Source organism: Scyliorhinus torazame, chromosome 1, assembly GCF_047496885.1.
Source record: "Scyliorhinus torazame isolate Kashiwa2021f chromosome 1, sScyTor2.1, whole genome shotgun sequence".
NCBI lineage: Eukaryota > Metazoa > Chordata > Chondrichthyes > Carcharhiniformes > Scyliorhinidae > Scyliorhinus > Scyliorhinus torazame.
Window position 1 is genome coordinate 171,735,305 of NC_092707.1, and position 27,738 is coordinate 171,763,042.

General features: G+C 46.9%; 1 protein-coding gene across 3 annotated transcripts in view; it reads right to left on the reverse strand.

Annotated features, from left to right (window-relative positions):
* LOC140416755 (transcription factor AP-2-beta-like) overlaps positions 1 to 27,738 on the reverse strand; it is a 125,496-nt gene that overhangs the window by 16,190 nt on the left and 81,568 nt on the right. For all 3 annotated transcript variants that reach the window (XM_072501149.1, XM_072501150.1, XM_072501151.1), the window contains exon 7: positions 10,430 to 10,571. In XM_072501149.1, the coding sequence (XP_072357250.1) occupies positions 10,430 to 10,571 (142 nt within the window). The remainder of the gene's footprint in view (positions 1 to 10,429; positions 10,572 to 27,738) is intronic.

The window sequence follows — 27,738 nt, forward strand, 5'->3', positions numbered from 1 at the left end:
TTGAAAAACATTACATCATGACCTATTAATTAATACCAGACAGGGAAATTTGCCAGTTATTCCCCCACAGACGCATAGACATCAGATACTGCACTGATATATCAACAGGCCAAAACCTTACTAAGATAGAGCCCAGCCTGTGGGCATATAAAACACCTTCTCTTTAACTGGATGCTGATCATGTCTTCTGCATAAATTCAACCATTTTCACTCGATAAATGCCAATAATAAAAACTGCCGCAAGAAATTCCAAAGTAATCTGCAGGGGTGTGCAATAGGGGGAAGACAGTGAGCTCCAACACCACTAGGTGACATATTTCACCCACTATCTCAAATCTAATGAGAGTCATAGATGGTTATGCTGCATCAAGACTATCTCTGATATACCCTGAACAGTAACAAACAAGTGCATTCCCTTTCATCAGTTTTCAACTTTAGAAAAATCTTTGCAACCAGAGGGATATAGTAATGAGCCTGATTTTCTTTGTATTTTTTTACCCCTTCTATAGGCACTGACTTATTTTCATGGTACTGACCATCCTCAACATGACACACATGTGTGTGGGCTTGAGCTTAGATCATGAATTTTGGCTCTTTGTACATGTTACCACTGTCAAACCAGATCTCTCTCACACACATGTATTTCTCACTGAACTGCACCCTTAAATAGAAACAGACTTTGGCAGCTTCTGTCTCATGAGCTGATGTCTTGCAACTTGATGGTCAAACCTGCTTTAAACATTGCTTGGTGTGGCTCAAGTGCTCCACTCTGGCATTGCAGTCTCTGCTATATTTGTTCCAGATGAAGTGAGTGGGCTGGCAAGGTGCAGGATTTTCTGGCTTTTGTTTTCTCTGGACTGCCATCACACTCTTCTCTTCCCATGCCATCATCAGCATTGATAATGTGACACTGGAGGTCGTTGATATCTAGGCTCCACAATCACCAGCAATCTGTAACTTGATGCTGAAATCAATACGTGCATGGCAAAAGCTGTAGCTGTTATTCCCAAGCTGAGTAAGAGTGTGTGGAACTGCAGCAACCTGACAGAGAACACTGCAAGTCTACAAAGCCTGCTTCCTCAGTGCACTTCTCTGCAACAGTGAGGCCTGGACAACATATGCGAGGGAGGAGAAAAGGCTGAACAGTTTCCACCTCACTGTCTCAGACATATCCTCGGCAAGCTTGGCTAGACAAGGTCACTGGCTAAGAGCTCCTGGAGTGTGTTAATCTTCAGCGGTCACTCGCTAACGTGTATGATTGTCCACCTAAGATACTCCTTGTTACTGGTCATGGGTTCTGTGGTTTCTTGCGTGGCTGATGAGCCCGATCCGATCGCCACATCTTCGACCACACACAGGTGTTTCCAGGAGGTGGGTTTGGTTCTTGGACACGCTGGTATTCCTTTCTCAGGCTCATTTTACAGGCCTTGTCTTGCCATTGGGTGTCCACGAAGAATTGCGTCCCTTCAATCAGGAGGTTCCTCCAAGTAGGTCTCTTCTGAGCAAGAGGAGGGGTCCTCGAAGAATTGTGTCCCTTCATTCAGGAGGTTCCTCCAAGTAGGTCTCTCCTGAACAAGGGTCTCCCAGGCGTCAACGTCAGTGTTGCATTTCTTGAGGTGAACCTTCAGGGTGTCTTTGAAGTGCTTGTTTTGTCCTCCTTTGTTTGGAAACATTCCTTGAGCTCGGAAAAGAAGATTTGCTTTAGCAGTTGGGATTCTGACATCCGAATTACATGGAGCCCAGTGGAGTTGGTTTTGGATGATCATGGCCTCAATGCTGGTGCTCTTGGCTTCTTCAAGGACACTGATGTTAGTACTCTTGTCCTCCCAGCTGATGCAGAGAATCCATCTCAGGCAGCATTGATGGCACAACTCCAGGGCCTTAAGGTAGCGTCTGTACATAGTCCAAGTTTCTGAGTCATATAGAAGAGTAGTGATCTCCCTACTGCTGCAACCTTCATCTGCCATAACAGCCGTTGATACCATAGAGGTATCTTCTGCCTGATCCACCGTTGAGGACTTGTTTTGTATTGTGCTTTGTCTGGTTCCAACCCTCCGACCTTACCATCATGGGTGACCCTACCAGGAGCTTAAGACTCCCGATGGCATTGTTCTCGGAATTAACAGGACGTTCAAGCCTCTCCACCACTGCAAGGTGGCAATCCAAGGAAATGATACACTTAATGCAAAGCCAAAAACGTCTCACTGGCTCAGCTACATTCCTCTGATGAATGATGGCATAAACACAAAAAACTTCTGTACAGTGAACTGATCATTGTCTAGAGTGTTGCCCAACGCAGCTAAAGTTAAAGTGACTGTGGTTTTCCTGTTCCTAAAACCAAATAAGAGATATTGTGGTTCCTCAGAATGTGTGGATTTTACAGAAAGTAAAATTTCAACACAGTAGCCACTCGTATTAAAGAAGAAAGTCAAATATAACTGGATGGATTCTTGCCAGAATGCCTTCAAGAGATTAAAGCACTCTTAATAACTGAACCTATGTTGGCTGCTCCAAATTCCAACAAATAGTTCAAGATAGCCATTGATGTCAGTGATGTGGGTGTGGGAGCTGTAGTTTACAAGATGATGCTGCCAATAGAGCTTCCAGTAAGTTATTTTTCAAGAATAATTAATCCTTGACAACAAAATTATTCCGCAGTTGAAAATGAAGCATTAGTTATTATTTTGGCTCTTCAAAAACATGAAATATTCATTTCTGGAAATGCCAGCAAAGGTTGATCTCCACGGACCATAACCCACTAGTGTTTTGGGAGGAATCCTGAATCAAGAATTTGCGTTTGCGTCATTGGAGTCTATTGTTGTAACCACTGACTTGAAAAATTGTTCATTTTGCAGGAAGGAATAACGTATTGCGGGCACTTTATCCAAGGTTCAACTATATTTAAATATTTTGTAATTGCATAGAGAAAACTTATACATGTTGTTTAAATGACAAATGTTTTAGACCTAATCTCTCAATCTGTTTAAATGCAATCCTCTTTGAATCAAAGACCTGGGTTCGTTAGCTGTTGGACATTTGAATTTTGATTGTGTTTGGGGGGGTTATTGCATACTATATGTAATAAGATAGTTGCTAAAGTGTTTATAATGCTAAAATATACAGTATTTTAAAGGGTTGTGAAAAAGTCCTTCAGGAATGCTTTCTCCTTTTGAGAAGGGACATGTGATGACTCATGACTCTTCTGGAATTAAATGGTATTTTATGCTGGAGTGATGGTCCCTTGAAGAACTAGGTTTCTCTGAGAGTTTTGGGAAAGCATATTGCTTCCAGTAATTGATCATCTGACCAGGTTGTCTGAGAGATAAACAATAGAATAGGAATAGAAGTTAATTCTAAGGGTGAGTAACTTGTGGGTGTGGCTCGGGTCTCAAGCAGAGTTTTGGATGTTAGTTTGAGAACAAAAAGGTTGGAAAGATCTCAATATAAACGTAAGATAATGATTCAAACCGACACAATTCCTTTTATCTCAGCAATACTCTTAAAACATGTGCTGGGACCACAACTTTTCACAATATACATTAATGATCTGGAAGAAGGAACTGTTGCTAAGTTTGCAGATGATACGAAGATATGCAGAGGAACTGGTACTATTGACGAAGCTGGGGGGCTGCAGAAGGATTGAGGTGAGGGAATTGTATCTGGAAGAAGGGTTTGCCAGTATAGATGAATTGAAAGAGAGGGTAGAGCTCCCGAGAGGAAACGAGTTTAATATCTGCAGGTAAGGGACTTCGCGCAGAAGAGTTCCCCAGGTTACCAAGGTACACCCTGCTGGAGCGACTGTTGCTTCCGGATGTGGAAAGAGAAGGCAGGATCGAAGACATATACAGGTGGCTGGGAGGACAGGGAGGTGAGCGGGTGGTGAAGATTAAGGAGAAGTGGGAAGGGGAGCTGGAGGGGAGATAAACTGGGGAGCATGGAGTGAAGTACCACGAAGGGTAAATGTGACCTCCTTGTGACGAGCCTGATACAGCTCAAGGTCATACACAGGGTACATATGACATGGGCAAGAACAAGTGGGATCTTTCAGGGGGTGGCAGACAAGTGTGAGAAGTGTGGGCGAGGACCAGCAAATCACACACATATGGGGGGTCATTCTCCGACCCCCCAGCGGGTCGGAGAATGGCCGTTAGCCGCCGTGAATCCCGCCCCCGCCGGTTGCCGAAGTCTCCGGTACCAGATATTCGGTGGGGGCGGGAATCGGGCCGCGCCGGTTGGCAGGCCCCCCCGCTCGATTCTCCGGCCCGGATGGGCCGAAGTCCCGCCGATAAATTGCCTGTCCCGCCGGCGTAAATTAAAGTACCTATTTACCGGCGGGACAAGGCGGCGTGGGCGGGCTCCAGGGTCCTGGAGGGGGCGCGGGGCGATCTGACCCCGGGGGGTGCCCCCATGGTGGCCTGGCCCGCGATCAGGGCCCACCGATCCGCGGGCGGGCCTGTGCCGTAGGGGCACTCTTTCCCTTCCGCCTCCGCAACGGTCTCCACCATGGCGGAGGCGGAAGAGACTCTCCCCACTGCACATACGCGGGAAACTGTCAGCGGCCGCAGACGCTCCTGCGCATGCGCCGCCCCGACATGTCATTTCCGCGCCAGCTGGCGGGGCAACAAAGGCCATTTCTGCCAGCTGGCGGGGCGGCAATCCCTCCGGCGCCGGCCTAGCCCCTCAATGTTGGGGCTCGGCCTCCAAAGATGCGGAGCATTCCGCACCTTTGGGGCGGTGCGATGCCTGTCTGATTGGCGCCGTTTTGGGCGCCAGTCGGCGGACATCGCGCCGTTTGGGGAGAATTTCGCCCATGTTCTGGGGCTGCGAAAAGTTGGAGAAATTCTGGGCGGAAATGTTTGCGGCACTAGCAATGGTAGTGGAGGAGGAGGAAAGTAAATTACTGTGGATGCCGGAATCTGAAACCAAAAAAGAAAATGTTGGAAAATCTCAGCAGGTCTTGCAGCATCTGTCGGGAGAGAAAAGAGCTAACGTTTCGAGTCCAGATGACCCTTTGTCAAAGCTGTAAAGCTTTGAAGCTGTGAAGCAACTGTGCTAACCACTGTGCTACCATGCTGCCTGTTTTGGAATATTTGGGATATTGGAGAAACTGGAGATGATGGAGGGGAGGAGGCCGATGCCGTAGCCTTCGGCTCTCTGATTTCCCGGCGACAAATTTGATTGGTGCGGTGGTCAGTAATGCCATCGGGGTAGTGGCCTGGCTGGGTGACTTATAAGGCTTTCTTCAGCTGGAAAAGATCAAATACGAGTTAAGGGGTTCAGCGGAGGGTTTCGAGGCAAGGTGGGGGATGTTTGTGGCCGTGTTTGAGAAGTTGTTCGTCGCGCCGGGTGGGGGGGGGGGGAGGGTGAAAAAGGGGGAAAATTGGTACAAACCCCTCAAGTTATGTGTTGGGAAGTTTGTTTCCCAAATTGTTTATGTGTTGTAACTTTTCATATACGTTTGGAATAAAATACATTTTTTAAAAAAGGAGTCTGCAACCGTGGAATGGTTAGAGGAGATTTGAAGGGACAACCTTGCCAGAGTAACACGGAAGGTCCAAGAAATTTCTACCTTTATACGTATCTTTGAAATTGTCCTCAGATAAAATGGTTAATATTTCAATTTCTGATAAATATCTGACTGGGGATGCAAGTCAAATGGATGTAGAAGGAAAATTGATACAAGAAGTTTATAAGTAACTGTTTAGTGTCTTAACCTAGATGATTATTTAAGATAGAGTGTAGCTATTAGTATTCATGTCCTTTGATTTTGGTGCAGTAAAACTTTCTTATTTTAAACTATGAAGCTTGTCGCTACATTTCACAAGATACTGGATTTTTGGATTCTAAACAAAAAAGAAACATCCTTGTCACTATTGAGAACATAACAATAGAAACCAGGGGGAAAATGTATTCATGTAGCATCTCTAGGCAAACTAGGTCAATTTCTTGGTGGCAGGCAGCACCAGCAGCAGGTATTTGCATCATTATTCAATTACATAAACAAAGAACACAGTGCATGAAATTATGCTGCATAAATGAAGATTTCCCACCCCCACGTCTGCTTTTATTTACCTTCTTCTGCCCAAGAACAACACCAAAGTCAATTTTAGCACAGTCATTGCCATTATAGCTAAGATTGAGGGATCTAAGTAAGAATGCACCTGATCGGTTCCAGGCAGTGCAACTACTGTTACGAATATCTCTCACCTCTTAATTTTCTTTATCTGTATCCAGTGAAGAACGTCCAACTACAATCATCACTACTTCAAAGTTGATAGTTATTAATCAACATTTATCACTCCCACAATAGAAAAATCACTTCTGACGGAGTGATTTGCCTTGCTCCCAAGTAGCAAAAAAAGGTACAACGTAGGATGAATGGGCCAATAATCCATTCTGCTCCTGAAAAGACTGCCCGTGAATTTTCTGTATGGTTAATTTGATGACTGCTTCTAACTGTGCCTGAAAAGGTTACAGCAATGTTAATTTGATACAGATGAATGTCAAGGACCTCTGCACTCAGATTTCCTCCAACAGTGCTGGGTGCAGTTCAGAGGCAATTTGTCCCAAACAAACCTGTTGCTACTGCTTCAAAAGCTACTGTTCCGGTGATAACTGTCTCAAGGGACAGGTTGAGATTGTCAAGAAACGTTTTTACTTTCTGCTTTTTGAGTAAAAATAGAGCTGTTTAGCACTGCTGTCTCACAGCGCCGAGGTCCCAGGTTCGATCCCGGCTCTGGGTCACTGTCCTTGTCGAGTTTGCACATTCTCCCAGTGTTTGCGTGGGTTTCGCCCCCACAACCCAAAGATGTGCAGGGTAGGTGGATTGGCCACGCTAAATTGCCCCATAATTGGAAAAAATGAATTGGGTACTCTAAATTTATTTAATTAAATAGAGCTGTTGCTTTACGACTTCTTGAAGAATGGCTGTTATTCTTAAACAATTGGTGGCGGAGGCCATTGTCAGTGATATTACTGCTTAGTTCTATCACTTGTGCGAATGCATTCTTTGGATTCAGTTAAGGGAAGCAATCACAAGCTACACTGTTGAGTTCATTCACATCAGCCTCTTCCGAGTCACTGACAACTGTCTGCCTACCAGAGAGTAGACACTCCTTCTCCCCAGGCTGTACACCGACTCCATGGTCAACTGGATTAAAATGAGAAGCTTCACAGTCAAGCATGCACCCTCCTCCTCTTCTCATACCATCACTCTTAATTTCCGCAATTCATGTGTTCTCTGCCTATTGCCTGGCACCGCTGGGTTTACCAGTTGCTCTCAAGTAGATTGAATTAGTGTCGACTCTGCTGCTTGGGGAGCTGCTACTATTCCATGCAGCCACACAAATGCATTCACGGGAAACCCTGGGCATGATTCTCCGCTCCCGCGCCGGTTGGGAGAATTGCCTGGGTCGCCAAATTTTCCCGCGACGCCGGTTCGACGCCCTCCCGCAATTCACGGAAGCGGCCAGACCGGCACAATCGCGTTTTGCGCGGCGCGGTACAGTGAATCGCCCGAGACAGCCAAAATGGCGATTCACCGGTACCCCCGCGATTCTCCGGGCCAGATGGGCCGAGCGGCCTGCCCAAAACGGCGGTTTCCCCCCGGCACCGTCCACACCTGGTCGCTACCGGCAGGAACAACGCGGGAACGCTGGGGGGGGGGGGGGGGGCGCGGCGGCCTGCAGGGGGGCGAGGGCAGATCCTGCACCGGGGGGGGCCTCAAATGGGGTCTGGCCCGCGATTGGTGCCCACCGATCGTCGGGCCAGCCTCTCTGAAGGAGGACCCCCTTTCTTCCTCAGCCCCGCAAGATCCGTCAGACACCTTCTTGCGGGGCGGACTCGGAGAGGGCGGCAACCACGCATGCGCGGGTTGGCGCTGGCCTACCCGCGGATGCGCGGGTGCCGCCAGTTATGCGGCGCCGGCCGCGTCATGTATGCGGCGCTGCCTTTACGCGCTGCCAAGGCCTGGCGCACGTAAATGACGCGGCGCCGCTCCTAGCCCATTATCGGGCCCTGAATCAGTCGGGATAGGGGCCGTTTCGCACCGTCGTGAACCTCGACGGCATTCACGACGGCGCGAACACTCTGCCTCCATTTCGGAGAATCCCGCCCTATACCTTTAATTAAGCACGAAGACCACCAACTTACAATACATGATTATCTGTTTCTTAAGCAGCCAGCCCCTTTAGAAAATAGTACTGAGAAGATAAAAGCCATGTACAGTTAAGGGCTATATTGTCCCTATTTTTACTGTGATTTGTGATCTGACGAGACTACTAAAATATGTGGTTCTTGAGAGTGGGATATTTGTAGTAGCGATGAGAAAAAAATAGCAACCAGACTGCACTTTCAAAGACTGATCTTTAACTCTCCTCAAGCAGCTAAGGCGTCACCACATAAATGGAGTGCAGTGTGCTGCTGCAGCTATGGTAAGGTGTAAACAAGACTCACTGAAAAGCTGACAACATGCCTACACGTGTTGGAAGCCTATTGTTATGCCATACAATCAGAAGTGTATTTAGGGCTGCTAAATTTTAATCTCAATGTTATTGTTAGTGATATTTAATATAGACAATGAGAAAACTCCCACGCATTCTTCTTTTAATTAAATTTTCCCAAAAGTGTGAGGAAGAACTTTTTTACACAGCGAATGTAATGACCTGGAACTCACTGCCTCGAGGGCAGTGGAAGCAGAGAGGGTCAATGGTTTCAAAAGGAAATTGGAAGGATACTTGAAGGAAATATACTTCCAGAGTTACAAGGATGGATAGGGGTTTGGAATGGACTGGATTGCTCCATAGAGTGCTGGCAAGGACATGATGAGTCAAATGGCATTCATCCGTGCCCAAAATGACTCCATAACTCTATGAATGATTTTGGGCAAGAGTGTCCAACTCTTTGAAATGGTGTTTTATGGCTCTTTGTTATTTACTTAATTTTCAGTTTGGGTGCATCGCTTCTGAGGCGTTGAAAGTCAGGCTTTGCATATTTGATTTTTTTTGGACCAGTATAAATTATTGTGGCCCAGCTAAACAAAAACTGTATTTTGACTTTTACAGTTCATAGAATCATAGGATTTACAGTGCAGAAGGAGGCCATGCGGCCCATCGAGTCTGCACCGGCCCTTGGAAAGAGCACCCCACTTAAGCCCACCCCATCTGCATAACCCAGTAACCCCACCTCACTTTTTGACCTCACTAAGATCAATTTATCATTGCCAATCCACCTAACCTGCACATCTTTGTACTGTGGGAGGAAACCGGAGCACCCGGAGGAAACCCACGCAGACACAGGGAGAACGTGCAGACTCCGCACAGACAGTGACCCAAGCCGGGAATCGAACCTAGGACCCTGAAGCTGCGAAGCAACTGTGCTAACCACTGTGCTACCGTGCCAACCCATCCCGGTCATTTATTGCCCCCACTCTCCCCTACGGCTATTCATGCCCGACCCCCCCATATCAAGATATACTCCCCATACAATCCCTATGGTCCCTCATGCCCCCCCCCCCCCAACCCCCGCCGCAATGACAAAAAATCCCTTTTTCCCAGGCTCAGGTGTTGCATTGATTTGGCAGCTGAGTGACTATTATCAGCATTACAGTGTCCCTGCATCCTCCAGTTCACTAGGTACTGGACTAAGAGGCTGAGGGAGTTGGTAACTAAGTGTTTCAATCAGTTCAAACTACAGTATACTATTGTGGAAACAATTGCAGACTGTGGCATTGCTGTTAAATGTAAAGAGTATTGATTAGAACAGTCAGATGCTGTCAGGACTGCGAGCCGCAATTCCAACCAAACAGCCTGGATACAATTTGACTCTAGTGGTGTTGCACAAATCCTGAAATGAAACTCAAACTCAATACCTCTGTTTCAACATGAACTGTATTCAGCGGAGATCTTGGGATTGAGTCTTTTAGTCTACCAATTAAATTTATATTTAGGAGCAGGAGTCTTATAATTTCTCCGTTAATCTGGGGGCCACTACTATAAGGAAGTGCATATGAATATATTCACTTTCTGTAATTCATCCACGGAGCGGTTGGCCTCATACATTTACAGGTCATTGGTCTTGAAGAAGGGAATTAAGAATTCGATTTCAATAATTCAGTCTTGGAATTGGCTTCAGACATTCATAGGGTATGTGGCTTGAAGGTGGGAATCCTAAATATGGGGATGAGGTGGGAAAGTGAAATTGAGTTGGGAGATCAGCCACGAGCTTTGCGAATGGTGGAACAGGCTCAAGGGGCTACATGGTCTATTCGTGCTCCTTTGTTTTATTTTCCTATGTTCTTGCTGAATTCTGACAACTCCAAATGTTCAAAAGGCTCCTGATTAAAGAACCAAAGCTGCCCACAAGAAGTGTACGTGAATATCCTTTTCACTGGAGAAAGATATATATATTACAATTCTAATACTGTACTCACTTGGTGGCAAGCAGCATATTTTTTCGAGCATGGAGCTCAGTTGGGTCTGAATGTTGTCGGGTTAGGAATTCTGCCGTTGCCTTTGCAGGGAATTCAGTCTCACAAACATACCCAAAATCCCGGGCCAAGTGCACAGCCTCTCCTACAGGACGCAAAGCGGAAAAGAAAGTGAATTAGGTCATTTAGCATCAGAGGATATGAACAAAATTTATTGAGCATGAAATCAGCGAAATGTAACAGTTAATTGGTCCTACTGGCAACTCTGGTATGCTGGTATGGCATTGAGCTAAATTTCAAACCATACAGTCTACAATATTAAGGCAGTCATGCCTCACCAGTACTGCTCCTAACCTCTACTTTGAACCTTTGGCATTTCCAGACTTCACTTCTCCAACTTTCTTCTAACCAGTGTTTGGATCACCACCCTATACTCCAATCCTTGCATAAAGTTTACAGTTTGTTATGTCCCACATAGACCATTGCTCTATATTAGTCAACTTTCACTGGTTCCTCATTTTGAATACATTTGTTTCAAAATCCTCTTGCTTGTTTACGAGTTCCTCAAGGGCCTCACTCCACACCTTATCCGCAATTTCCTCCAGCTCACAATTTCTGTATTTCGGATTCTACTGAGCTTGTTCCACTCTTCTCCTATAGGAGAGAGACAGATAAGCCATCACTCTCCTAAACTCTGTACTTCTGTTCCTAAACCTTGATTTGTGTCTCCTCAACTGCAAAACCATCCTCAAAATCTATTTATTGGACCACACCATCAATAAACATCCCTAACTCACGACCTAATTCCTGCTTGATGTCCATTTCCTCTTCCCATTTCTTACCCTTGAAATATTTGGCTTTCATTTTTATTTTAATTATAAACAAAAAAATTCAACACAGCCTTTTAGTTACATTGCCAGCTTGTTGGATTCTAAGATGGACGAGCCCGGTGCTTGAATCCCAGATATGGGTTTCCCCTTGAAGATGCATTAAATATTAATCACCAGGTTTTCTTAGATAAGTACTACTATATTATGCAAAATTTTCATACAGTTGACCAAGGGCAACTTTGGCCGCATATCAAGAATGCACACAGCTAATTCAGCTACGCAGGGAACAAAAGAAAAAACAATGGCAGAATATTGTGCCCTCCCCCTTGGTGGGTTTGGTGGTGGTGGGGGCAATTAAACAGGTGAGAGGGTGGCAGTTCTGGACCCCCCCACCTCCATCTTGATTGGGTCTGTGGAGGTGTGGCCTGTCGACAGCCTTCCTGCCCCAATGCCATTTGAGGCGCAATTGAGGGCCTCATCCTGTTGCTGGAACAAAGAACAAAGAACAAAGAAAAGTACAGCACAGGAACAGACCATTCGGCCCTCCAAGCCTGCGCTGACCATGCTGTCCATCTAAACTAAAATATTCTACACATCCGGGGTCCATATCCCTCTATTTCCATCCTATTCATGTATTTGTCAAGATGCCCCTTAAACATCACTATTGTCCCTGCTTCCACCACCTCCTCCGGCAGCGAGTTCCAGGCACCCACTACCCTCTGTGTAAAAGACTTGCCTCATACATCTCCTCTTGCCCCTTGCACCTTAAACCTATGCCCCCTAGTAATTGACATCTCTACCCTGGGAAAAAGTCTCTGACTATCCATTCTGTCTATGCCCCTCATAATTTTGTAGACCTCTATCTGGTCGCCCCTCAACCTCCGTCGTTCCAGTGAGAACAAACCAAGTTTATTCAACCTCTCCTCATAGCTAATGCCCTCCATACCAGGCAACATCCTGGTAAGTCTCTTCTGCACCCTCTTTAAAGCCTCTACATCCTTCTGGTAGTGTGGCGACCAGAATTGAACACTATACTCCAAGTGTGGCCTATCCAAGGTTCTATACAGCTGCATAGATTCTAAGGTTCTATACAGCTGCACTTGGATTAACCCAGTGGCAGGTGGGGGACTCATCATGCAGAGAGCACGAAAAGCAAATCCTGGTGTGTCAACTTGCAGGTTCCAGGTTGGAGTGGTGAGGTTCCCTCATTCAATGGTATTTAGTGCCTGATCAAGGAAAGCAGCATCGGGAAGGGGGGCTACTGAGAGACAACACCACTAGCTTTGCTGCTGACCCCCCTTCACCCCCATACCCTCGCGTCTCCAAGCTTCCCACCATCAATATGTGCTTGGGACCCTCCACGATCCAAAGCTTTGGGTGGATGTAGTAACGGCAGCAGCCACCGCCTCACCAGTGGGACTGCTGAGTACAGCAGAGCTTCCGGCCAATCTTAGATGGGTGGAACGTCTGTCCCCGGGGTTCTTGACCCATGGGGAAGGCCTTATGCTGGCCTGTTAACGGTGTAATTGGCACCAGATGTGGCAAGCCTTCTCAAAAAGAGGTGACATGGGGCTTTCACCAACTCTCCAGCTGGCAGCCAAGACCCCACTGGCCTTCACAAGATTCTGCCCTGCAATGATAGTTATTATTAAGAAAGAAAAAAACATATTCCCAGGTAGCACTCAGCTTGTATAACAGCTTGTATTCATCTTACCGAACCGGAGCTGCTGAGAGTATTTTCTTTAAGCAATCCATCAAAAAACCATTTATGGAATTTGGACGTTGGATAAAAATGATTTTGTACTCTGTGAGTTAACAGCTGAGTGGCTTTCAGTGAATATTCCCTCTCCAGTGTGAGATAATAAGGAGAAAGAATGGTGAGCTTTTGATGCCATTCAATGAGTGACAACAATTTATTCTCAACAAATTTGCAAAATAAAAAGGTCTAATTAAAACATGAATTGCTGAATGGTTCCATACTTTGTCCCACAGCTGTGCTGCCAGAACATGCAGAATTGCCAGTAAGTGATCACGCCAATATGGGTGGGATTCACATCACAATGTCTCGCGAAATCGCGTTAGATCTCATGAGGCATGGAGAGCTGGGTAGACCCCGGAAGTGTGCTCTCCCGACATCAACCGGTCATGTTGCGGCACGCTGCTTTTCGGGCACAATGCGACCGGTGGATCCACCCTGTTTATTTTATTGCTCAGTAAATATGTTTGGCAGTTAGAGCCTGTCAAAGCCTAGCAGTGTTATTCTGTGATCTTCTGAAGACAAGAATGATCATGTGTAAATATGTGATAGAACCAGTAACTGAAATCAAATGCAAAAGGTTCTTTGTTCATCATCTCGGCTGCCTACAAACTTAGCTCGATATCTGGACAAGTGGAAGCATTTGGGCAAAAGGAGCTGGAACTCATTTGCATAGCATGAAATGCAGAAGTCAAAAATATCTCGAGGAAAGAAAATTAAAAACTCTATATTCCTATAATTTACTATTTTGTTTTCTGCTTTTGCACTTCAGTGATGAGCTTTCCCGTTCTCGTTTTTTCTCTCTCATTTCCTTTCTTAAATATTTCAGTTGCAATTCTCTTAGAACCATCTACATCTGTCTTTTAATTATGAATTCAAAAGAAACTTCAGGGGCAGAGACACACACAAAGGGGCTTAGTGCCTCCAAATTGTTTGTACGTGTCCATTAGGTTTTGGCTGTGAGTAATCCACCAGCCATTGTTCCACCAATATCATCTGTTTTCAAAATGTAATTTTTCAGATTAATGTTCCATCATAAACTCTTTCAAAATATTCTTCTTTCTGGATCAGAATATCTCCCACTTATAAGAAGTCAAAATGTCCAGCAACACAAACCCTATGTAACAGTTTCTCTGGGGTAGCACGGTAGCGCAGTGGTTACCACAGCTCTGAGGACCCGGGTTCGATCCTGTCTGTGTGGAGTTTGCACATTCTCCCCGTGTCTGCATGGGTTTAATCCGCACAACCCAAGATGTGCAGGGTAGGTGAATTGGCCACGCTAAATTGCCCCTTAATTGGAAAAAAAAATTATGTACTCCAAATTTATAAAACTAAAGTTTTAAAAAATAAAACTAGAGTTTCTCTACTGGGCTAGAGATAGATTAACTGCTGAAGAAAAGACGCTGAAAATGTATAGAAACATACATTTATATCATCCACCTGACTTCTGCACACTATTACAAGTATATTTCACTGTTGGTCATATTGTCCTACCTTACTGACAGACAGCTCAATACAACTATCAACAATAAATATTCAGAAAGGAAAGTAGTGCTTTTTAAAAATGTTATTCCTTTCTCAGAGTTACAAGGCAATGCACAGAGTGGTCAAGGCAAGCTCCTAATCCATCTCCTTGCTTGCTCCAAAAACTAATTCATAGAATCATATAATACCTACTGTGCAGGAGAAGATTCAAATTGAATCCAATTCATGGTCCCCACAAGAGAGATGACCTAGATTCAAGCTGAAAAGAACAGGCATTACACCCGATCTCATGCTTGATCCCGTGCTTGATCTCAGTGTTAGCCTTGATTTTCTTTTGCTACAAGTCCTACAACTCTATGACTCAGAGGCGAGAATCTTACCAAGCAGGTCACAGTGACACTCACTTTACACCGACACTGAGAAAATGTCTGGATGGAAAATGCCAAAAAAGGACCCACTGAATGTAATGGCTTGTCCAGAGGTTTACTGGAGGTGAACCAAGACAAGACAGGAGGTACAGAATGACTCTGCTACAGTTAGAAATGAAAGAGGATTAATTGTAAATAAGTTTTGCTTTCCAAAAATGAGAGAATAATTTTAAACAATTAAGAAACAAATAAAGAATTCACCAAGGTCCCTCCGACAGAGAATTCTAAAGCCACAACCTCTACCGTCTAGAAGAACAAAGGCAGCAAATGATGGGAGTAACACATTGTCGCATTGGTGGCACAGTGGTTAGCACTGCTACCTCACAGCACCAGGGACCCGAGTTCAATTCTGACCTTGGGTGACTGTCTGTATGGAGTTTGCATGTTCTCCCCGTGTCTGTGTGGGTTGCCTCCGGATGCTCCAGTTTCCTCCCACAGTTTAAAGATGTGCAGATTAGGTGGATTGACCATGCTAGACTGCCCCTTAGTTTCCAAAGATTTGAAGTCTAGGTGGGGTTAGAACGAAACTGCAGGAGAGTGGGCCTAGGTGGGGTGCTCTTTCAGAGGGTCAGTGCAGACTCCATCCAGGAGCTGCAGCTGTGCAGGCCCTTCCACACGGCCCAATCTCACGGGGACCAAATCCTGGCATCCACATATTCCGCTTGAACTCAAGGTGCAGTTGAACATCCTTGACTTCCAGTGTGTAACCCATGGTGCCATGCCAGTTACATACAGCACCCACCACACCAGCAACAACAAGCATCAGCAATCTGTGAAAGTGTTTCTTCAATGGTGTCATCGGGCGGTCTATTTTGATCAATATCATGCACCAGGTCCTGCAGCACCTTCTTCCTTCAAACCAGATTGCCTTCTGGATTCGTAAGTCCCCCTGAGCTTGGTGTTCCAGGGGCCCAGGTATCTTCGAAAAAATTGTTCTTCTTTCCAGCTACAGAAAAGGAAGGAAACAGCAACAGCAGCCTCCAGACATTTGCAGCCACAAGCAGGAGCAAGCAGCAAACACAAACTGCAGCTGTGAAGTGCTCTAACAACTAACAAGGCCAATTCGATTTGCAGTAGCCTTCAGCTGTAGTGCCCGTGAGCTGCATACCAGTAAATGGAAATGGTCACTCATCTCCTCACTTCCCGTCAGCAGCCATTGCTCCAGCTTCATGTTTTTGAAAAGGAATATTAAATGGCGCCCGTGTGTTTTCCTGCTGACAAGTGGCATAATTCAACTTTCATCTCGCTAATGAGATTGAAATGAATGCAAATGAAGGCTAATAATATTTTCACCATCTTTGGACGAGTTCCAGAACTCACCATCGGGAGAGGGCCGGGTGAATTGCAAACTGTTTCAGGTGCAAACCTCGATTTTGGCCTTCCCAGCTATTTACCTGGTTTGCCCATATCCGCTACGGGTGCAACGCGGTGGTTACATTGCACCCGAAGGGGCACAAGGAAGAAGGTAATAATGAGAGAAAATGATACTGCCTTATAATAATGAAAGACAGATACTTGTTGAAGAGCACAACAATGAGCAAAGAAACAGGGAAACTATGTCACAAACATTGAGGAAGAAGACACGGAGAAAGACATTTTGCAATGAGACGTTACATTTAAAGCAGTAAACAATTCCAAGGTGGTTAAGAGAGTAGAGGTGGAATCATAAAACATTTATAGCATAGAAAGAGGCCACTTGGCCCATCCTGTCGGTGCCAGCCGAAAAACAAGCCACTTTCCAGCATTTGGTCTGTATCTCTGCTGGTTACAGCACTTGAGGTACTGAGTTCCAAACCTCCACAACTCTCTGGGTGAAAAGACCTTCCCTCATCTACCCTCTAATCTTTCTACCAATCACTTTAATCTCATATACCCTAGTCACTGACCTCTCTGCTAAAGTAAGTAGGCCCTTCCCATCAATTCTATCCAGGCCCTTCACAATTTTATGCATGTCAATCAAATGCCCCCCCCCCCCCCCTCCCTCCCCCCTCAGTTCCCGGGAGGATAACACCAGCCTATCCAATCTTTCCTAACTGTTGTAACTTTCCAACCCTGGAAAATTTCCCCCAAACCCTCTCTGATGCAATTTAATTCTTTCTGTAATGGGGTGAACCAGAACAGAACATAGTGCTCAAGTTGTGGCCTAACTAATGTATTATAATGTTTTCTTTTTAAAAAACAAAACAAATTTAGAGTACCCAATTATTTTTTTTCCAATTAAGGGGCAATTTAGCGTGGCCACGTGGAGTATGTGCAAACTCCACATGGACAGTGATCCAAGGCCGGGATTCGAACCCGGTCTTCAGCGCCGTCGGCTGCTGTGCTAACCACTGTGGCACATGCTATGACACATGCTGCAACATTATGTTTTCTAAATGATGCAGTGGAACAGTGGAACATTTAGTGATTTAATGAAGGTGACAAGAGGAATGGCTGATGTAAGCTTTGGACGCTTTTGTAAAGTGGGTTAAGAAGTAGCAGGGAGAGATATAGAGCACAGGATCATGATGACAAAAGGCTGTCAGTGATGGTGAATTGGAAAAAGCGGGATACACAGAGCTCCACGTTGGAAAAACGGTGAGGTCAGGCTGCAGGAGATTGAACAGTGGGACACAGGAGGGTGCGGGGGTGGGATGACAGAAAATGCTAATATTGTAGGGATGTGTGTGTGTGTGGTATTTAGCCATATTCTTTACAATCACTTGGATTACAGTTCAGAAACTTCAAAACAACATAAAAATACCAAATAGATTAGCCTTCTTCAAAGTCTATGATTGAGAAAACAAACAGATCGTCTATAAAGCCATTGTTTATTATTTGTCAAATGTTAGCAATTTCCTTTTAGAAACAGTTCTTCATTTCCTTGTACAAACTCTGGCTAATCAGGCAGATAATTAGATTTGCCTACAAAATGGCCTGATTTCTCCGACCAGACTGTAGTGTTCGCATTATTTTTCAATCACGCCAGGCTGTGTTTTTTTAAGTTTAGTACTACTTTGTGCCTGAAAAATGGCTCCAGGAGCAGAAAAGATTACTTCAGCACAGTTCTAGGTCCAATAGCAAGAGCTGGATTCAATGGCCTGATGCTGACCAGAAGCAAGCCAACATTAATAGAAGGAGAAATTCAACTCCTTTCTCAGCATTTGACCTCTAAGTTTTGTGAACTCTAAGGACACTAGAGGTGAGTTTTCCCAGCACTAATTCTAATTTTAATCTAAGTCGTCTTACAGGAAATTGGCAGGTTCAAGTTGACTGTCCATGTAAATAGCCCACCTAGTTTACCCTCCCTTGACTGCAATTGAGAGAGCTCAGTCAAACCTGCTAAGACCCTAGTCTGAAAAACAAATCCCTACTTAGACTCCAATTGATTTTTCAGTCCCTCTTGGGTAAAGATGAGAGGCAAGTGGGTACTAAAAATAGGATTGCTGGCCTGCAACCAGTTCCAACCTGCTCCTGGGCCAGCTTAACTGCCTGGAGGTGGCTTCCTGGTTGGCAGAAGATTGGGGGCAGACAGTGCTTCTGGCAGGCTTGGAGGCCCCCCTTGCTTATCTGCAAGCCGCAGCAGCCTCAGGCTACCCCGTGAGGGTTCCCTCCTTCCCCCCCTGGTGGCCTGGTTGCAAACACATCTTCCAGTTTAAATTTTAAAATGTTGGAGAGAAGGTGGGGCCCCCATTTTGATATGCCCTAGTCTCCCTCATTTTAATTCCATTACTGCCTACTGCTTCTTTTCAGCTGAAACATTTCTGATTGGCCTATCCACCACCCTTAATTGCTCGGCAAGTCCACCCTCTGCCATATCCCTGGGAAACTCACAATTTGTGACTGTTTAAGTGCCGACTTCTGACTCATCTTTCAGCCTGACGAACTGTTAAGAGCCTGCAGGGGCAATCTAGCCCCTGGTCTGCATGGTTCATCCTTACACTGGGCAGAGACCTTCTCAGCTGCCCAGTAGGAAAAAGCAGTTTGGACCTGTATACTTATTTCCCCATTTACAGCTGTTCCATTTTAAAGTATGCAAGACCAGTTTGGACCAGTATTCCTATTTCCCTGTTTTACTGTTTGTTCCTTCTGGGTGAAGCTGAACAAGTGTCTGTTCAGCAGTGATTAGTTCTGTGCAACCAGTGCTCACTAACTGAAAACAATGCCATCACCAGTAATTTCGCCCAACAGTACAAAGCAAGGCTAGATTCTTGTCTCACCAATAAATAGAAACATTTATCAAGAGCATCCTGAAAAATGAGCCCACGTAACTATTGCAAAGAGACAGCGTCCTCTGCCTCTGTGGTTCTGAAAATTACAATAAACTACTAATGTTTTGAGTTTGGGATTTCTCTGGTAAACGCCACGATCAGGATGTTAGCCCTGACTTTACTGACATTAGAAAATTGCAGGTTGCAGTTTCCAACTATTTTGCATAAAACAATTAAACAAACTGAGGGACATATTAAAAGGGGCAGCCTCTTAAAGGGATATTGCCTTAAACAGAAACAAATCACAAATGAAATTTAAAACATCAACCTGAAATGTGAATAAAAGGGTTAATAAAGCACTCCAGATCCTGTGGGGCCCACCAGACATGGAAGGCCTCAATGGTGCCTGTGGACACTGCATGCTCCTTCTTTCGGAACACCCAGTCATGAATGTAGCAACGGTAGAGGGGCAGACAGTCGGGACAAATTACCCCCTTTTGTCGCCCACTGCCTGGACTTGTTTATGGCAAGTTTGGCCAGGCCCAGGAGCTGGTTCATGAGGAGGTCCTACACCCTCCGTGCCCCTCTCTGCATCAAGTGCCCACAGGTTGTTGTTTCCATATGGGGCCAATCATCTCTCGATAAAAATGGTGAATATTTTAATTAGGTTTTGCTTTGTTTTTGTAGCAAAACAGATACCTCTGTCCTCAAAGGGTTATAGGGGATATGGTGATGTTATGGTAACGTCACTGGGCTAGTAATCCAGTAGCCCAGGCTAATACTCTGGGGACAGGGGTTCAATGGTGGGATTTGAATTAAATCTGGAGTATAGAGCTAACCTTAGTGAAGGTGTCCATGGCAATGGTAATAACCCATCTGGTTCACCAAAGTCCTTTAGGGAAGAAAATCAGCTATCCTTACCCCAGTCTGCCTACATATGATTCCAGGCCACATAGCAATGTGGTTGACTTTAAACTGCCCTCTGAAATAGCCTAGAAAGCCACTCACTTCAAGGATAATTGGGGATGGGACACAAATGATGGCTCGGCCAACGATGCCCACATCCCATGAAAGAATAAAGAGAGAAAATATAAGCTCTAAGTAATCGCTCCTGACTTTCACACACATGGCTCAGCATCTATTCCTTTATTGCTTCCATCTGCTCAGCTGCAGAAGTTGCTACATTAAAGGTTTGTTGCTGAGAGCTAATTAATTGTGTGGAGAGTACTGCATTTAATCTTTTTTTGTCTCTCTTTTGATTTAAAGGCCCTGATTTTTAGGTTGTAATGACACTAAAACTGTCAGCTTTCACCATTATTAAAATGTGAAAACGACAGCAACTTCTGGCATTGCACAGGCTTGGTCGAACACAGAAACCCAGAAGGTTCGGTTGATGATTCTCTGATCCCTCAGAGAGTGCACTGTTGAAGACTCCGCAAATAGAACTCTTCTGAAATTACTTGAATTGATGTGAACATCCACTCTTACATTATTAGTCTCACTGTAAAAACACTTGAAAAAGTTGCGCCGTTTTGAATGAGATCACTAACTTCATAATTACTGCTAAAGAATCTCTCCAACCCTGAAAAAATTAATTTGGTATTTGTGGAATGTCAAATTTTTCAATTAAGGTATAAAAAATCCTTTGATTTTTAAAATAATAAAACTATTTGATTAAAGTTTCTGTATGATAGTTAAGCTTCTACCATGTCCCCACGTGTATGCCCCAATCTTCATTTTGCTGTCTGAAAAAGTATTAAAAAGTGAAAGGCAATCAGTGCTTTTCACTTCCTGGTCAGCTGCCTGAGAAAATTCTTCAATGTGATTGAGGGCGTAGCCTGCTTCCTGGTATCACTGTTGCTGTGTGTCAGAGCTCCCCTTGTACTAATGCCAGAGTCAAAAGTAATGTCAGCATAGGGAAAATCCACCTCACAAAGATCATTGGATCTTTATGAGCAGCTTCCTTTGAGTGGTAAGCGCCAGATATTTTGCCATTGTCTGCAAAATCCAGACAGTAAGCGATGACTGTCATAAGTGCAGACTTGGAGCAATCTCTAATCTAATATGATGGCTCTAAGTGAACAAATGGCAGCAGCTGCAGCATTTGATTGACATCAGTCTAGCTCACTCACACTACTGGGTTTGTAGCTCCGCCTGACCAGTGTCATGTTAAGCACACTGAGATAACATGGGCTGCAACTGGATGCAGCTATGACTGAAATAGACGCCAGACCTTGAAGTTAGTTCAATTTGATTTATTGAACCTGTCACACTGTTAGCACAATTCTCTGTGAGTTCGACTCTCTGCTAACCTAAATGTGATCTCTCTGTCTGACTGAACCACTAGCTCTTAGCCACGTGCTGTATGCGTTACGTGATATATACACCGGACTCACTCTGTAAATGTCCCTAGTGTAAAGAGGCGGAGTGTGAGTGCCTCATGCCTTTTATAGTGGGAAATCACCCCCAAGTGTTCTGCCTGCTGATTGGTTATGTCCTGTTCTCTATGTTCATTAGCTGCCTGTCTGTATCTCATTGAGTGCATGTCTGCATATCATGACAGCTCCCCTTTTGAAATGTTTTTCTGCAGCCTATATGAAAGTATTTACATGTGTAGGCCGAAAAACTAACGTATTTACATGAGATGGCAGATGAGAACATATGTACATATGAAAACGGGTGTTTAATGTGCGAAAACAGAACATAGCAAACAAAACAAATGTTATAAGTCCAATCTCTGGGGCTTGCGCGTGATCCTGGTCGACCACCGGAGAGGTGGTGGTGGGGACGACGGTGCCTTGATGGGCGGGATTGCAGCCAGACTGGTGGCCTCGTGGTTCGAGGTGTCAGGAGGTGGCACAATAACAGATGGAAACAATGAAGAATGTGGTCGCAGGCGGGCAACTGTGCGGAGCTGACCAGCCTCCATCAGGTAGCTTGATCCGAACAGCATCCGCCAGGGATAGCACAGGCAAATCGGTGGCATGAGCATCATAGCCCTGCTTTTGCCGGTCCCTGAGTTTCTGCACCTTCCGCAGCACTGGGAGGTGATCCAGATCAGGTAAGTGTATGGCTGGAAGAGTCGTCTGCAGGTCCCTGTTCATCAGGAGTTGAGCCGGCGACATGCCGGTAGACAGAGGGGTTGCCCTGTACGCAAGCAGCGCAAGATTGACGTCAGAAGCAGAATCCTCAACCTTGCAAATGAGCTGCTTCACTATGTGAACCCCCTTTCTCAACCTTCCTGTTGGACTGCGGGTAATGTGGGCTGGAAGTGACTTTGATGAAACTGATATTGCTGGGCAAATCTTGACGACTCTTGGCTGCTGAAGCAAGGAACGTTGTCACTCATGACAGTGAGTGGAAGACTTCTGGTGGCGCCCTCGAGGAAGCAGGTCGCAGGTCGGATCGCTCCCGCCTGCGATGGGCAAACGGACCTTTTCCAAAGGACTTTTTCGGGACCTGGCAACCTGAATCGGTGGAGGGGACGATAGAGAAGAGGCTTTCCCCCCGGGGTATGGACAGCTGGACCAGAAGTGGTCGAGTGGAGGGGCAAAGATCGAAGCGGGAGCAGCGGGGACCCCAGACCGGGCGGCGAAGCATGGTGGGCGGCAGGGACCAGGGAACGGAGGCTCACTGGCCAAGGGAGCAACAGATGGAGTTTTTTAGGAACTGCTTCACCGAACTGAAGAGGGACACGCTGGACCCGATGAGAGCGGTAATGGACCGAATGGTCGAGACACAGGCGGTCCAAGAGAAGGCGCTAAGGGAGGTCGATGTGAAGCTCTCCAGCCAGGCGGACATGGGTAACGGAGCTGGAGCGCGAGGTGGAGGAGCTGAACTCCTGCCAGAGGAGGATGCAGGAGCAGCTTGAAGAGCTGGGGAACAGAGCCAGGAGGCAGAACCTGAGGATCGTTGGCCTCCCCGAGGGCTGCAAAGGATCGGATGTGGGTGCATACGTGATGGGTATGCTCGAGGCGCTGATGGGACCGGAGGCCTTCCCTCGACCCCTGGAGTTGGATGGGGCGCATAGAGCCCCGCAAGGAAGCTCAGGACGGGCGACTGACCGAGGGCCTTAGTGGTCCGCTTTCACCGGCTGGCTGACAGGGATCGTGTGCTGCGATGGGACAAGGCGGAGAGGAGCAGCAGATGGGAGAACTGCGAGGTGCGCATTTACCAGGACTTGGGAACGGAGCTGGCCAAGAGGCGTGCAGGATTCATCAAGGTAAAGGCAGCCCTCTACAAAAAGGAGGTGAGGTTTGGAATGCTGTATCCTGCGAAGCTATGGGTTTCGTTTGAGGAACTCCATCACTACTTCGAGACACCAGAACAGGTTTGGGCTTTCATTAAAAATAAGAAGCTGGACTTGAACTAACGGGCATTTAGTTTTTTCAGTGCTGTAGAGTGGCGGCGGTCTGTTAACCTAACTTGCTCTGACTAGGAATGGACTTTTATTAAAAGAAGAAGCTGGACTTGAACTAAAGGACTCTGGGCTCTCAGAGCTTTTGTGTGGCGGCAATTTGTTAAATTATCCTGTACTGTAATGTTTTATCCAAGATTGTTTTCAGCCTGGACAGAGAGGGGGGGCTGGAGGGCGCACTGCTTAGGGTGTTTTTGGGAAATTGCAACGAGGGGGGGGGGGGGGGGCGGAGAGCGGAGAGGGGCCCTGCAAAGGGGGCCCTGCATTGGTATCTTTCAGCGGGAGATCGGGCCTCTGATAGGGGGAAGGGCTAGGGGCTGGTTAAGGGACTTGAAAGGGCACGGGGAGATACAATCAGGTTAATGGGTCCTTGGTGGGTGGGGGAGGGCCCGAGTACTCGGGCGGGAGACAGTCAGGCGCCAAGGGCAGGGGTCAGCGTAGCTAGCGTAGGTCAGGGGGCACCAGGGAGAGTAGGAGGAGGGGTGGGCTAGGGCCAAGCACAGGGCGGACCTGGCAGGTCAAGCCTCGGGGGGCAGGGGAGGTCGGGGGGGGGAGCAGCTGAGAAGTAAAGCAGAGGAGACTTAAGTGGGCAAGGGGGGGTGACCAGGGATCCCCCCGGGGGAGAAAGTCGCTTGCAGACTCTCAGGGAACAGCGCAGGAAACCGACAGCAGCAGCACCCGGGGGGGGGGGGGGGTTAGATCCACATTAGTTTAGTTGAACACGTGTGGTATGGGCAAACAGAGCTGATAGGGGAAGTGCCTTGTTAACATGTTTATTCTTTCCCACAGTTCGTTTTCACTATGTTAAGGCTCTTTGCATAAGGCCTTTTTTTCTCTCTGTAAATGTTCCAAATTTGTTTTAAATAAAAAATTTCAAGACAGTGAGTGGAATACCATGCCTGGAGAACGTCTCCTTACAGGCCTTGATGACGGTCTTGGATGTGAGGTCCGAGAGCTTCACAACTTCGCAATAGTTGGAAAAATAATCGATGATGAGCACATAATCACGACCATTGGCATGAAAAAGGTCGATGCTCACCTTGGACCACGAGGAGGTCACGATTTTGTGCTGCTGAAGCGTCTCCTTGCTCTGCTGGCTGCAAGCGTTGACAGGTCGGACAGTTGAGGACCATATTTGAGATGTCCTGACTAATCCTAGGCCAGTAGCCAGCTTGCCTGGCTCTGCACCTGCACTTCTCGACACCCAGATGCCCCTCATGGATTTGCCGGAGCACCAAGCTCTGGAGACTGCGTGGAATGACGATCCGATCCAGCTTGACGAGGATACCATCAACCACCGTCAGGTCATCCTTCACATTGAAGAATTGAGGGCACTGCCCTTTTTGCCAGCCATTGGTGAGGTGGTGCATGACACGCTGCAGAAGCGGTTCTTTGGCTGTCTCGTCGCGAATGCGGATCACCTTTTCATCCAACGTGGGGAGGTTGCTGGCCCACAGCTGCACCTGTGATTTGATCTGTTGGATGAATGCCGGTGGGTCGGCAGGCAAGGTTATGGAGCGGGCAAGGCATCCGCAATAATGAGCTCCTTGCCAGGCGTGTACACGAGCTCAAAGTCATACCGTCTGAGCCTGAGGAGGATGCGCTGCAGCCGGGGTGTCATGTCGTTCAGGTCCGTGTGGATAATGTGGACCAGAGGCCTGTGGTCCGTCTCGATGGTGAACGTTGGCAGGCCGTAGACATAATCGTGGAACTTGAGAATTCCAGTAAGAAGGCCCAGGCATTCCTTTTCAATTTGGGCGTACCGCTGCTCGGTGGGTGTCATCACCCGTGATGCGTAGGCAACCAGTGCCCAGTATGGGGTGTCATCGCGCTGGACCAACACCGCGCCGATGCCGTCCTGGCTCGCTTCTGTCGAGATTTTTATTTCCCTGTCAGGGTCAGAAAACGCCAGTACAGGTGCAGTGGTGAGCTTGGCTTTCAGCTCCAACCACTCTGCTTGATGAGCTGCCTGCCACTCAAAGGCAGTAGACTTTTTCACCAAGTGTCTGAGGGCCGCAGTGTGTGAGGCGAGGTTTGGGATAAACTTGCCCAAGAAGTTCACCATTCCTAGGAAGTGCAGCACCGCCTTCAGGGGTCTTCATGGCTTCGATGGCCTTTACCTTGTCTGTGTCCGGGCGCACACCGTGCTGAGATATCTGGTCACCTAAGAACTTCAGTGTCGACATGCCAAAGCAACACTTAGCCCTGTTCAGCTTGAGGCCATTGGCATGGACACGGCGGAATACCTGCTGGAGACGAGAGATGTGCTCTTCGGGGGTTGTGGACCAAATGATAACGTCATCCACCTACACACGAACCACTTCAATGCCCTCCATCAACTGCTCCATGATTCTATGGAAGATCTCTGAGGCCGAAACAATGCCGAACGGCATACGATTATAGCAGTACCTGCCTAACGGTGTGTTGAATGTGCAGAGCCTTCTGCTGGACTCATCCAGCTGGATTTGCCAAACCCGAGTGATACATCTAACTTTGTGAAAAACCGGGCGTGTGCCAACTCACTTGTTAGTTCCTCACACTTTAGGATGAGGTAGTGTTGCCGCATTATATTTTAGTTGAGATCCTTGGGATCAATACAGATGCGCTTTTTTACACAGACCATCGAGCTGACCCAGTCAGTCGTTTCTGTGACTTTGGAGATGATGCCCTGGTCCTGAAGATCCTTTAGCTGCGCCTTCAGGCGCTCCTTCAGCGGAGCCGGAACCCGGCGTGGAGCATGGACCACAGGCATGGCATCAGGCCGCAGCAGGATCTTGTACCGACATGGCAGAGTGCCCATCCCGTCAAACACATCCGGATACTGAGCGAGGATGTTGTCAATGCCGGCTTGAAGATCCACATTGGGGGAGGTAATTGTGTAGACCCGCTGCACAAGGTTTAGCTGCTTGCATGTGCGCCAAGCAGGGATGCCCTGTCTGGCTTGACGATTTCAAACCTTAGCCTTGCGTGAATGCTCCTGTTGGAGACAAGCAGATGGCAGGATCCCAGTGCTGTGATGGCATTGCCGTTATAGTCCAGGAGCTGGCAGGCTGCTGGAAGGAGCTTGGGTGGCTTCTTGATGCGGTTGAAATCTGCCTATGAAAGGATATCGGCAGAAGCCCCTGTGTCCAGCATGAATGGATGGAGCATTGATTTACTTGCATCATCGCACGCCATTCGTCCGCAGAATCCACAGTGAGGATGGGCAGTCTCCGTGATGATGTTGGTGAGGCATTTTCACGTGTGGTGATGATGCCCACATAGTAGGGGGACTCCAGGCAATCGTACTCTGGATCCGTAATGTTGCCAGGATCAGAATCCTGTAAACCTTGCTGGACACTCCGAACGAGCCTGCGTGGAGTTGGGAATGCTGGCCCTCGACTGGTGGTGCAGACCTGCACAAGGCTGCATAGTGTCTAGGATTCCCGCAATTTAAACATCGCCTGCCTCTTGCAGGGCAGTGTTTCTTTAAGTGGGCGGTGCCACAGTTCAGGCACCTCATGATGTCGTTACGCTCCATGCATCGTCGCACATGCGCAGTGTGGTGATCAGCTGCTTCGTTATCCCATCCGCATCGCGCATGCGTGGGGCTCCGGGAAGAGCACGTGAAATGGCCGCTTTCATCAAGGCTGAGGCGCTGCATCCGGGCGATGGCCTGCACACTCTCTGCCTCGTGGGAGGAAAGTTTCTCAGTTTCAGCCGATTTATATTGGGAATACCGATTTTTGGCGTGCTCATGCACTGTACACATTTCAATCGCGACTGACAGGGTCATATGCTTGATTTTTAAAAGCTGCTCTCTCAGAGAGGATCAGAGTGGACGCCAAAAACGATCTGGTCCCTGATCATGGAGTCAGCAATGTCACCAAAGTTATAGGATATCGCTAGTAGACGAGATTAGTTAGGAAGGAGTTGAAAGATTCGTCTTTACCTTGTAGGCGTTGTTGAAATATATAGCGCTCGAAGATTTCATTGGTGTCCACTTCACAATGACTATCAAACTTGTCCAGGATGGTCTGAAACTTTGTCTTGTCCTGGCCTTCGGTGAAGTTAAACGAGTTAAAGATTTGGATGGCTTGATCCCCCGCAGTTGAGAGGAGAGGCTCAATCTTTCTTGCATCAGACGCACCCTTGAGGTCTGAAGCTTCGATGTACAGCAGAAACCTTTGCTTGAAAATCCGCCAGTTGGCACTGAGATTGCTGGAG